At 33.7% G+C, this 12,613-nt stretch overlaps 1 protein-coding gene across 2 annotated transcripts; it reads right to left on the reverse strand.

Moving 5' to 3' along the window:
- Positions 1-920: 920 nt before the first annotated feature.
- On the reverse strand, positions 921-7,041 carry LOC124365713 (GDP-fucose protein O-fucosyltransferase 2-like). Of its 2 annotated transcripts, none has more exons than XM_046821658.1 (2): positions 6,829-7,041; positions 921-2,625 (listed from the first exon to the last, which is right to left on the reverse strand). In XM_046821658.1, the coding sequence occupies exon 2, from the start codon at positions 2,382-2,384 to the stop codon at positions 1,020-1,022; it is 1,365 nt and encodes a 454-aa protein (XP_046677614.1). In that variant the 5' UTR covers positions 2,385-2,625; positions 6,829-7,041; the 3' UTR covers positions 921-1,019. The 2 variants fall into 2 exon arrangements, with proteins under 2 accessions (XP_046677614.1, XP_046677615.1); XM_046821659.1 differs by having other exon boundaries at positions 6,825-7,041.
- Positions 7,042-12,613: the final 5,572 nt, after the last annotated feature.

Raw genomic sequence — 12,613 nt, forward strand, 5'->3', positions numbered from 1 at the left:
TTTAGACTTATCAAAATGTATATTTGTAGAACTATATACAACTATATAGAATTTAGTTAATAAATACATTTTTAAACAATAAAGACAAAAATGTGTAAAAACTAAGTATGGTTGAAGTTTTTGGTTGCATCTATTTCTACGATCATTGGTGACAAGACATGCAGTATAAAAGAATCTTTCAGGCAGGATTGAAGTATCAGGTAAACGAATGTTTTTAGTAAAGTTCATGGGTATAACATCTTTGTAGGAGGTACAAAAAGGCAAAGATTTTCCAACCTTTTTGGCATGGAAAATTCAAAATAACCTAGAAAAATATATTGCGGAAAGAAAATAAGACCCAAGTCTAGACTTGTCTGTTACAAATATTCAATGCAGATGAAGTAATTGAATAAAAGGGAGTTTTTAATTCACTGTATTCAGTTCTTTTAAGTACTTGATTCTCCCATCACTATTTGGACTAATGCCTCACTATACCAAATCTGTATTTTGCAGACATTTTTAAAGATTGGTGATTGCAAAGGTTTAAAGAACAATATCACTAGATATAACTGGGCTAAACATCAGAAGATATTTGCCAAATCTTGTAGGATAAATTATTGGTAACATGATGTATCAGTTAGCAGACTTGGGAGAATATTTTTTTGCTAAGCTGCTGAATATCAAGAAACTAGAAGAGCAGAAGCACAATTCCTATTATACCTGGACTTTAAGTATAAACCAAAGGAACCATAAAAGGCTGGCCGGTTCCGAAACGGTAGACTGACAATACCAGATGCTTCTGTAAGTGTAAGTTCCATATACCAGGGCATCACTGAATTAATCCTGTATAGTGCATTTTCCATTGTTAAAAAATTAGGGCTAAGCTTATTACAGTTCCATACATTAAACAGGATTTTAATGAACTGAAGTAAAGTTATTACTTAAAAGCATAAAATTTATTGTATACAATCATTATGTACATGGCATATATATAAATTCATTAATGACTAGATTGAATTAACTTATAGGCAATGTAAATATCACAATTCGTCTGTTTCAAAATGCTTAAAATTTACTGATTTAAAATTTCCTCCGTCAGGATATTCTATTAACCACTTGGTGGGCGGAGTGCAGTTTTTGTTATCTGGAGTAGGACAAAATCTGTTGAAAGTAGTATCTGCTGGGAACCCCAAGATCTCCCTCTCTTCTTGTATTCTGAAAGAGAATGTAGACTCATGTGTTCCAACAAAAAACCTAGCATGCGAAGCAACAATCTGGTCTATAATGGCCAAACCACCTTCTTTGTACCGATTTTTGTCCTCATCTTTCATAACGAATTTCACTGACCGAAAGCCATCTTTCTCAAGCAATTTTTGTAAACTCTCATATTCCTCAGTTGGCATATCAGTTGCAACAAATACTGTAGATAACTTGAGATTTTTAAGGTACATCTTAATCTGAACTGCACTATCAACTATAGAAGGAACTTCCTTGGGCCGTCCGTAGATAAAGTCTTTCCTCCGCAAATGTACCCCTAAATAAGGTCCACCTTTTGCTGAACGATGAGGTACTTCATCTCTCCAATCCAGAGGTCGAACAGTTCCATCCTGTAAATCTGTTGAGTTCAGGTGAGAAGCTCGAAAAGCATTAGCAGCGTCAACAAGATGCTTGGCAAATCTCATACTCCGTCTACATTTCCAGTAGTTTGCGTCTCCATACATCATGTGCGTTGCGATCTCAGCACGATCAAACATGATGCATCTCGCTTTTGTTGACGACACCACTGCTTCTAAATAAGCAGAGCTCCCTTGAAAAGAGACACACTGCACTTGTTTGGCCCTTACATGTTTCTTCCCTCGGAAAAACAGGAACGTTCCATTTTCTTTTTTGTAATATGGGTGGTCTCTACATTCTGCTAGTTTCCATTTGTCAGACCAGTCCATTTTGCCGCCGCCACCTTCAGTCCAGTCGTAGAACTCTGGGAAATGCTGTAAGATGTACACTTCATCCACCAAATCCCCCCAGTCCACATAGAACTGGTCTAACTCAATCACTGGAGAATAAAGCTGAAGACTCGCAACATCGAAGAAGTCACTCCACTGATAGGACACATGAAGCTTCTCTGTTGTCCAATGCCACTGTCTAGTCCAAGGAGGCAGAACCAGATGCCAATCATCTTTAGATTTCTGAGCAAAAGCTTGTATAAACATTGCCATTCTCATGTAGACATCTCGTTTCAGATTAAAACCCTCCCCAATATTTACATCATACAGAACATATCTCGACACTTTCCCCATTACACTGTTGCCTGAACAACCAAAAGCTTTCGAACAATGATTTTCTTCAGTAAAAACTGCTTCTAATGTTAAAGTTAACAAAATCAGAATAATTATTTTTAAATGCATTATTTATTTTGTTATTTTATCTTTATGAGAGAAAATATACTACTACACCATTGGAAGAGTTGGGGAATGTAAAGTTAGCTATTCGTTTTCTGTGCACTTCTAAGCTGCCACTTGACTTGATGCATTTAAAATGTTTAGGATATCCTATATAAGTTGTTCCCAAATAGACATTGTAGTAGGTGGAGATGAAATTGTTTCTTCAAGGTTAGCAAGCCTTTCATGGCTCTGTTCAGCCAAACATCTGAAAAGAAAGAAACATTTAAATAAAATAATAATAAATGCTTTGTTACAACCATTTTTTACTCATTTACATTATGGTAATGAAGGGCTTCATCACAAACATTATATCAAACATCTAGGGGTAGCTCGATAGTTTACAAGAAATTTAGAGCAGAGACCCTAACTCCATGGTTAAAACTTTCATTTTTGTATGTAATTGTAGTTTGGCGTATTAATTTTGGGTAAAATGGATTGAAACTGTTAAGACACAACATGATCTCAATTACATACTGTAAATTCAGTTGTAACTATCTCCTGATAAAATTCCATTTTTTATTTCAAGTTTCTTAGCCCAATAAATCTTTGTTTATTTAAACATTCTAGATATTGATAAAACAGTTTTTAAGTTCCTCTTTGGTTTTTAATATTCTCATCACTATATACAACCCATCAAATTTGTAAAACTGGCATAAACAACATTGCAAAAAATGCTCTTCAAACAAAGATTCAATTATGCTTTTAAATAAAAATGACTATTGAAATCATGTGGATCAAAAGTTAAAACCGTTCATAGCTCTCTTTAAAAATACATCCAGATTCAAGATAGTTTTTGTATCACAATTTTGCAATATTCATTTTCTTATTACATGTTAAATGCTGAAGATTATAACAGAGACAGTAGTTAAAAGCTTTCCAAACTCCACCATATGGTTAACTACAATGATACACACAAGAAATACTCGACAGCAGCACAAGAGTAAGAATCAGTGTAGCAAAATTGTAAGTGATTTATGCACAACCAACACAGCAAGTCCAAGTTGCTACGTGGTTTAAAGCACTATTGGACACGGGGTTTACGATGGAGTCCGGTTTCTATTTTTGCACCTGACAGTATGGTTTTTACAGTCAGGTGTACACGTTTACGAATCACTGGACTGTGGTAAAGCTGTTGGGGGGAAAGCCCACCATTAATAAAAGCTGGTTGGCTTAGATGTAAATTGACGGGATCAGTATATTCTTGTGTGTAATGTACCAGACCCAAAACATACCTTTCGCATTTTTTTGTTCTTATTGTTAAAAAAATCACTCCATTTGTGTTATCTAAGGCATTTAGTATTAAATCATCACCATAAAATCCATATTACCCCACCATGGAAACCCTGTGCTAAAACTAGTGCATCAGAGGGTTACAACATTTCTAGTATTCCTATTAAATGGCTGGTGAAATATTTTCAATTGACCCTCTCAGTGCGAGAGGTAAAAAATTAACAAATACGAACAATTAGCTCTACAGACATAAAATAAAATACTAAGAGAACTACAGTAACTTGTATAGTATTGTGTTCTTAATTTTTAAGGTTTATCAAAAACTACAAATACCAAAAAGTCTTAATTATTTGGTCTACCACAGTAATCTTAGTATAAAATGTTGTACTAAACTACTGCAGTCCGATATGGAAGTACCATCTCCAGATGCTTTTGTTCAATTAAAACCCTTCAAGGTTTTTGTCATAATATTAAGTTCATAGCGATTGCATAAAAGTATGCTAAAGATGAAATATTACATATCATTACATTACATAATACACATTATATTGTTCCTGTTTTATTTAGTTGACTGCTGTAATATTGTGCACAAAATATTCCTGTGACAACCGTGTCGTGCAAAGTAATTCTAATGTTTTCTATTAGATGTCAGCACTTCCTTGAGCCTCTGTCATGTGTGTTTGCACCTCGGTGAGTTCACTGTAGTCACACAGTGCAGGCAGCTACCGTGTGTTGTTGCATGTCACCTGACAGAGGTATTATTTATAGTATTATTTCTTGTGTTTATAGTACCATGGAAATATCCTACGCAAAAATAGAAGATTAGCTTTGTTTACTGGTTGATTATACGAACATGGATAGAGAAAATTACTTTGGGTATACCAAAGTACTTAGGCCTACAAGTAAATAAATCTTTGGTCTTCAGAGCTGACAATCATTTATTGTAACACTGCTATTTTAAGCTGACTCTTGTCTGTGATGAATTGCTGACTGACTTGGTAATTACACAGCATTAAAAAAACTAAACATAGTCCTATAGACCTGAACACTTCCTTTATATCAACGCAAAATTTCCAAATACAATAAACCTCATTAACTTGATACCACTGCATGTCGCGATGACCATGCAAGCTGGTAACCTCAAAATGTTGACCACGAAATGAATACTGTCATGAATATTGACTAAGAAATCCTAGCCATGAACAGTCTATAACAACTCCAAAACAGTTAGATGTAAGCCAAGACATTAATTAATAAAATAAAAATTGCTTTACTAAAAGGGTTAAGCATGTGCAACTGCGTTACGAGCTTTAATCCATTGAAGAAATATTTATTGATGCCTCTGCAGTACCAGTAGCAACAATGAAATTGGGAAAGATGCAAGACTTAGTTAAAGCTTTTTAAAACAAAATCCATAAAAGATAGAGTATCAATATTTTTACTACCGTACTGTCTCTACAGTAAAATCTTCATTGAATATGCAAAATACCGTATTTGTAATAAAAGTATTAGTTAAAACAAAATTAAATTTGTACATATATTTTAGGGATGTACCATTTTTTGAGAGTCATTGTTTAGTTGGGTCAGATTTCCCTGATTATAGTTGTAACCTTCTATATTTAATTTTTTTTCTGAAATGAAAAAGCAATATGTTAGAAACAAGCTGTTATAATTTATTAGTATTTTCAATTAACACAGGTACAATAATAATTTGATAATTATTGAGGATTTTAATAGAAATTAATAAATGCACAAAAATATTAAATGAGTCATGTCTTCAATATCAGTAACATGGGTTATATACTTTTAGGCAGATAAACCCATATATTCAATTTTGAAAAAGGGAAAGAAATCTAAACATTATTAAATTTGGAATAATAAAAAATTGGTAATACTAATAAAAGAATGAGCTCACAAATACTAATGATGTGGAAGATCCGCTTTTAGTCGGATTGAGATGGATTTCATTTTTCAAATGGCATATCCAATAGGATGGGATGTGTAACATCCGTTGGATTTGAATGTTGAGTTTAGCTCCAGTTCACCTTCTTTTTGTTATTCTTTGGATGCTTGTAGATAAGTGGGATGATCAAAGGGTCAATTGGAATCCACTAATAAATTTAGATGCTTATAAATATGCAAAATGTAGAAAAGGTAAGTTTTAGGATACAAATTTAATTAATTAATCGGGATCGAAAAGTTATATTTGTTGATCTGCTACAATCAAAACAACGAATGATTTTAGTTAGCTGGGTCAATCAGCAGGCTGTCAAATATAGGAAAGAAGTATGATTCTGATACTGTATGAAAGAGTCTGTAATGGTACAAATAATTATTATTGAAGGTATTTTAATATAGGCATCTGTTAAAAAATTAGAACTCCACAATATTTTTGAACAACTACTTTTTATGAATTTGTCAAATACAACTAATTGAATGTGATATTATAGGTTTTGTTTATTATTTAATGGAGAGTATAGTTGAATTTAGTCGCCACAGTCCATAACGAGAAGTATTGAATTAATTTGATTTGTCGTTTGTACGTGTTCTTATAAATTGTCGCAATTATTGTGACAGTAGGCTAGTGGATGAAATGTTTGTGTGATTGTAGCGAATTCTTACATTAAGTTGTGATTTCTGGATTACAACTTGTTTATGAAATTCATAAATTGATCTTATGTGACAAAAAGGTTAATATTTCATGAAATATAATCCTTCAATTATAGTTTAGTTAACAGTATTATCATTATTCTGCATACATAAAAAAATGGCACAACAGCTGAAGTTAACAGCAACCAATTGAGGTTGACTGATAGTCACAAAACCAATATATATGCAGAACAAGGAAATGCTGCTCTGCATAATTTAAGTAGTTCCACTTTTTATGTTCTATAACTTTATTATTTGTCACTCCTTGAATATTTAACTCCTCATTTCACTCCTTGAAACCTTATATTGGTCTTATCTAGATGACAATAGCAATAGGTTAATAATGCAAAACTTGTATTTTGCTGCTCCAGCCATTAATTGTATAATTCCCCCAAAAAAGCAATAGTATCCTAATTTGAAGAATAATATACAGTTATTATTTCATCTAAGCTTTTAAGTAGATTATTGTAAAATGGTTGTTTGCCTTGGAAACATATCTAGGTTATGGTTTCATAGTACTCTTACCTACATTTTTAAACAGGTGAACTATTGCAGATTCTGAAAATAGTATTCCTACAGCTCAGTTTAGAAAACAACGAATAAAAGAAATGAAAATGAAAAATAAAGTATTTAAAATAAACTAAACTAGATAGTACGAAACTGAACACTAGCCCGACGCAACTACTCGTAAACAACTGAACGATTCATCTCCAACTCCAACTGATTGCTGTCTGCCAAGTGCCGACTGTCAGTTCCACCCGCAGTGTTGCCAACCAGATGCCTAGCAATTACCCTGCATAACCTCAAAAGTTACTAAAATACCCTCTCTTTCATATAATTGTTTTTGACAAGAGAAACTTGCAAATGTATTAAAACAGTTGATTATGTACTTTTATACAACTTTTAGGCTGTAATTATTGCAAATTAATTATTAAAAATCTGGTAACTTACTTCTCAGATAATAATAAATTGCATAGTACATAAACATTGCTTGCAGATTCAGTACCCACTAAACTTTATGCTTTAGTCTTACTCTCTGCTTTAGCCAGGCAATATGATTCACTTGAATAGTACAAGTAAATACATAAAATGAAAAATTAATATGTACAGGAGAAATAAGGTCTCAATATTTTGTTAGAAGGTCCAAAACCAAAACAGTCATTATTGCTTTTTTGAATAGCCTCCCTAATTAATAATTACCCTTAGAGCAACAACAGTTGTTGTTTTAAGTGTTTTTTTTTGTGATCGTTTACAGTTTTAGGGTTCACTAAACACTCTTTCAACACTTTTATTAGCAAAATTACAGCACAATAGCAGTTTTATAACATCGGCTGCCCTGATGTGTTCTTCATTGGTTTATTTAGCTACCCAGCTCAATATAAAAATGCAAACATTACTTGAAAAATATTTCAAGAGACTGAGCTTTGGATCACTTTATTTTCATAGCGGTTTCATAAGCTCAGCGCACTCTAAATACTGAAAACGAGATGAGCTTCTTTTACTTTGCTGGTTGCCAAGTAAGGATTTTATAACTACAACCACCAGAGAAAACCTATTCCTACCAGATTCCTACTTTCCTAAAGTTGTTTGAACTACAATCGCTTACATAATGGCATATGCTTCGACCGCTTGTATGGTGTGTATGAGACTAGTTCTGATTTCTGAAGAGGGCATTGCGTCTGTTGACGGAGGTAGTAAGCGCGGGTTCACCGAACTTGGCGTTGAACACTTAACTAAAACTGAGTACACTCAATTCTCCAAGGGACACTTAAACAAGAAATGGCCAACACTGTAGCAGAGTGGGACTGTAAACCGTCAACTGATGACCCATAGTGGCTCTTACTTCGAGCGTAAACAAACTGATGGACAGAAGAACTAATCTCCTTCGAGGCGACTTTGGTATTAGTTATTTTAGGCCTTTTCTTTTTCTATTTATTTTATTCCTTTTTAGGGGGGGGGGTGGGGGTTATTTACTTTCTTTTTAGCTAATTATTTCTTTTATAGGTAGACAGAGATTTATGAGTATTTTACTTATTGTAGCTCCTTTTTACTATTTCTTTAGGACTAGTAGAGTCATATAGATTCTGGTACTACTATAGAGTTCTTTTTATACTTTTTTAGTCTTAGATTTTAGATTAGCATTTGTAGTCTTCTCTATACTCTTCTTTCTTCCTATTTATAGTACGTTTTTTTAAGTCTTTACTGTTAGACTTTGACTTAGATTTTTTTTTTGTTTAGTCCTATCTAGATACTTTTAGATATTATTTTTTCTAGCTTCCATTCCCTAGCATACTCTCTTACTTAGTGTTAGTCCCTTATTAGATAGCTTTCTTTATACTCTATATTTAGATATATTAGTCTGCTAGTTAGCCTGCCTTTATCCTTTTATACTCTAGCTTAGTTCTTTTTAGATTCTAGTCTAGTCCTTATTTTTAGTGTTAACTCCTTAGCTTATTTAGGTTCTCTTATTAGATTCTATAGACTAAGATATAGTGTACTATTAGATTTATCTTGCCTTCGTTTTATTTTTTTTGTATAATTTAGGAATTTTAGTAGCTTTTTTTCATTCCTTTTAGGTTAGATATTTTTTTATCTCTATATTCTCTCTAATCTCTTTTTAGGTTCAATCTCCTAGGACTTACCGCCTTTTATCCTCTTTTTTATTTTTAGATAATTCTAGTTCGTCTTTTGCTAGACCTTTATTTTTTCTATTTTTTTTTTTCTTTCTTTAGTCTATTCTATATTACTAGTTTTATTTTTATATAGTTTTATAGATAATCCCGTTTGCATTCTATAGATTACCTTAGCTTTTCTTTTCCTCTCTCTAGGCTAGTTTTATTATTAATGCTTCTCTTTACTTATTTCATTAGCTCTTTTTTTTTAGTTACTTTCTATTTATATTTCGTTAAGTTTTCTTTTTACTTTTTTATATAGTTATTTAGAGTTTAGCCTATTACTATTTAGATACTATTACACGGTTGTTTCGCTATTTCTTCATTTATTAGCCTATTTAGTCCCTTCCCTTTATTACCCCATATTTTATTATTGCTTTTTTTTTCTCTTTTTATTTTTCTATCTTCTCTTTTACCTAGTCAATCTCTCCTAGACTATTGTTCTTTGGCCCTAGAATAGACTATTAGCTATATTTTTTCTATAGGGTTTATTAGTCTAGTCTTAGTTAGTTCCTTTATCGTTTATGATTTCTATCCTTAGTTAAAGGTGTTTCTCCTTCTTAGAAGTTTTAGTTTCTTTACCTATTTAGATTATATTTCTTTATCTTAGCTTCAGTCTAATACTCTAGTAGCCTTTTACTTTTTAGACCTTAGTTAGAGCTTTTCTATAATTTTTTTATATACTTATACTATTTTCCCTTTTAGATATTCCCTTAGTTTATTCTATATTTTCCTTATTAGCCTTAGTTTTTATCTTGATATCCTTTACTTAGCCCTTATTACTTATTTTCATTTATCCTTAGATTTATTTTATTCTATATTATTTTATTTTTTAAGTTTTTAGATAATTTCTTTAGGTATTTTACCTTTTTTCCCTCGCTTCCTAGCTAGTTTTCTTTAGTAGTTTTACTCCTAGACTACTAAGTCTACTGTGTAGAATCTAGCGTACCCTATGTTTTTCAGTTCTATTAGTTAGGTTTAGGCCTTATTGGCTAGTAGCCCCTTAGCGCTTCTTCTACTTATTTTTTTGGTTTATAGGGCTACTCGTTATACGTTTAGATTGGCCTGTTTATCTAGTCGTATCTCTAGTAGGCTTTACCCTTAAGCTATAGACTTTATTACTAGTGTTTCTGCCATTTCTTTTATACTATTTATTTTTTTATCATTCGTACTACTTTTTTTTTTGGAACTATTATAGTTAGCCTTTCAGGCTTTTTTGTATATAGTTCTTTTACTACTTTAGTTATTTATATATCCTATTATCCTTAGTTCTTTTAGCTTAGCTCCTTAACTTCTTCTTCTTACTTTTTTTTAGATATCTTATATACATACTTTCCTTAGGTATACCTTACATATTCTCATATGTTTTCTTATCCTTCCTATTTCTTTACTACTGTTTAGTTAGCTTTACTACCTCTATTACTTATATATCTACCTAGTTATTTATTATTTATTTTTTTAGGGTTTCTCTCCTCTTTCTTTAGTAGTCCCTTTTACCTATTGCTATAGATCTCTTAGTTTATTATTTTTTATAAGACGGAGAAAATTTTGAACAGATAGGCGGTGTGTCTCGATGGAATTGAAACGCATAAAGTCGGATGTAGGTAAAATTAGAGACCAATTATCCCCAGCTTGAGCCAAGAGTTGTAGCTAACGAGTCAATGTATTTCATCCCCCTTGCTGCTGATATAAAAGATATTAAAGAATTAATAAGCCATCTTGATTCGGAAAACTGTCATTGTGAAGTTAATGATCGGAACCAGCGCTCAAAGAATGCTATACTATTTGGTATTACCCGAATCGTCTGATATAGATATCCTAAGAGTAAAATACTAGCGATAAGAGAAAAAATGGCATGACGTCCTCAAAGTCATCCATGTGAGTGCCCTTCATATTGTAAGATAGTTCGAATTGGTAAGGAGAAGCCCGAAAAACCTCGTCCGATGAAGGTATCCTTTGGTGACACACAGTGAGGCCTATCAGCTTCTTTAAAAATTTTGATTCTCCTCAAAACTTAGCAGTATCTCACTGGACAGTGCTGTTTTGAAGTGTCCCGTGATCGAACTGTCAAGGAGATGAATCACTTGCAAGAAACCTTTCGAAATTCTCTAGCTGTAGAGAATGGAATGGGGGAGAAGGATTTAACCAAAGTAAGTATCGAATGGGGTGCCGATGATAGTTAAGAAGACAAAAAAAAAACTAGTTTCATCAACGGTCATACTTTTTTTTACTATTTCAAAAATGTGAATGGGAATGGGAAAGCAAATCGGATTGAAATTTCAAGTCCTTCAATTACTTATGTCTAACTTCGGACGTTGTCATACTGGCGGAGACAAACTTGTCAGTTGACGTTGATTGCTGAGGTGTTGCCTAAGAATTTCTCATGTATAGATGTGATTAGGTATCAACTGAGCAGCTATAAGTCTGGTAAGGGTGGTGTAATGGTGGCCATCAGGGATGCTTTCAATCAATCTCAGCTCTACTCTGAAATCAATGATATTGAGACCTTCTTATTGAGCTTAAGCCCTTGCAAATACACCTCAAGGCTTCCTAGTAGCTTGTTTACATCCCTCCTCAGCAGCCTCCCTCCAGATACAATAGTTTGTTACAGTCCAATAGAGGCACTATGTCAACGGGGCGAAGATTCGATGGGAGGTGGTTTGTCGTGGGTGATTTCAACTTCCCGGGATTGATTGGAATGGGTTGTCAAAACTGGTAGCATTCCCCAGCGTTCAAGAGTGGATACGGTCACCTGATGGACTTGTTTCGCTTTACTAATCAATCAAAATCTATAAACAGCAGAGAGAGACGTCATGTTGGACCTGATTCTGAGTTTTACCTGCGGCGGTTGAGGAGAGGACACCACCCAACCTATCCTTTGAGATCCAACTACCGTACATTATCAAACCAATTCATTTATTCAAATAGACACATATATGATCTGAAAGGTGTGTAAACATTATGATGTTCATCGCTCGTTGTTAAACATACTGACTTTCATGCAATACTGTCCAAACATCAGACCTTAACAGGGCAACAAAATTCTTATCTCTACGTTTCAATTAGTAAAGGCTAACTCGCCGGTAAGAAGAATTGGCTACTCTCCGTTTCCTAAATGGTTTTTCACCTTATTTGTAAAAAACTTAATAATAACAAAAAAAATGTTTACATAAAAAATATCAAAACTTTCCGTCGCATCTATTATTCCAGACTTCAGCTAATATTAGAGCAAGGTTTGTAGGGTCTTGGCTGCTGGGTGATTATCGCCAGCATATAACGAAAAAGGGTGGAAGCTGGAATCCCCAACATTTCCGTTTATTTTGGAGTTCATGTCAATTCCACAAGGAAAATCTTCGTCTGTGCCCTCTCAGTTGTTCACAATGGAGTCGTTGCTGAGGAGCCTCTTGCGATGTGTGAAGCATTCAAGGACTTCTTTCTCCTCGGTTTTCTCGAAGCCTACGGGACGGTCTTTGTTCCAAGCGGATGATTACCATCTCGGTGACGGAGTTGCTTTTGGAGTTCACCCTGAAGAGTATTGGAGAAGCTTAGAAACACTCGATGACAAAAAGGGCTGGGGGGCCCTGATGGGATTCCACCACGGGGGTACTCAAAGGACAGCAGGAAGCATCTTTTGGCCATTCA

The sequence above is a fragment of the Homalodisca vitripennis genome, chromosome 7 (genome assembly GCF_021130785.1).
Source record: "Homalodisca vitripennis isolate AUS2020 chromosome 7, UT_GWSS_2.1, whole genome shotgun sequence".
NCBI classification, from domain to species: Eukaryota; Metazoa; Arthropoda; class Insecta; order Hemiptera; family Cicadellidae; genus Homalodisca; species Homalodisca vitripennis.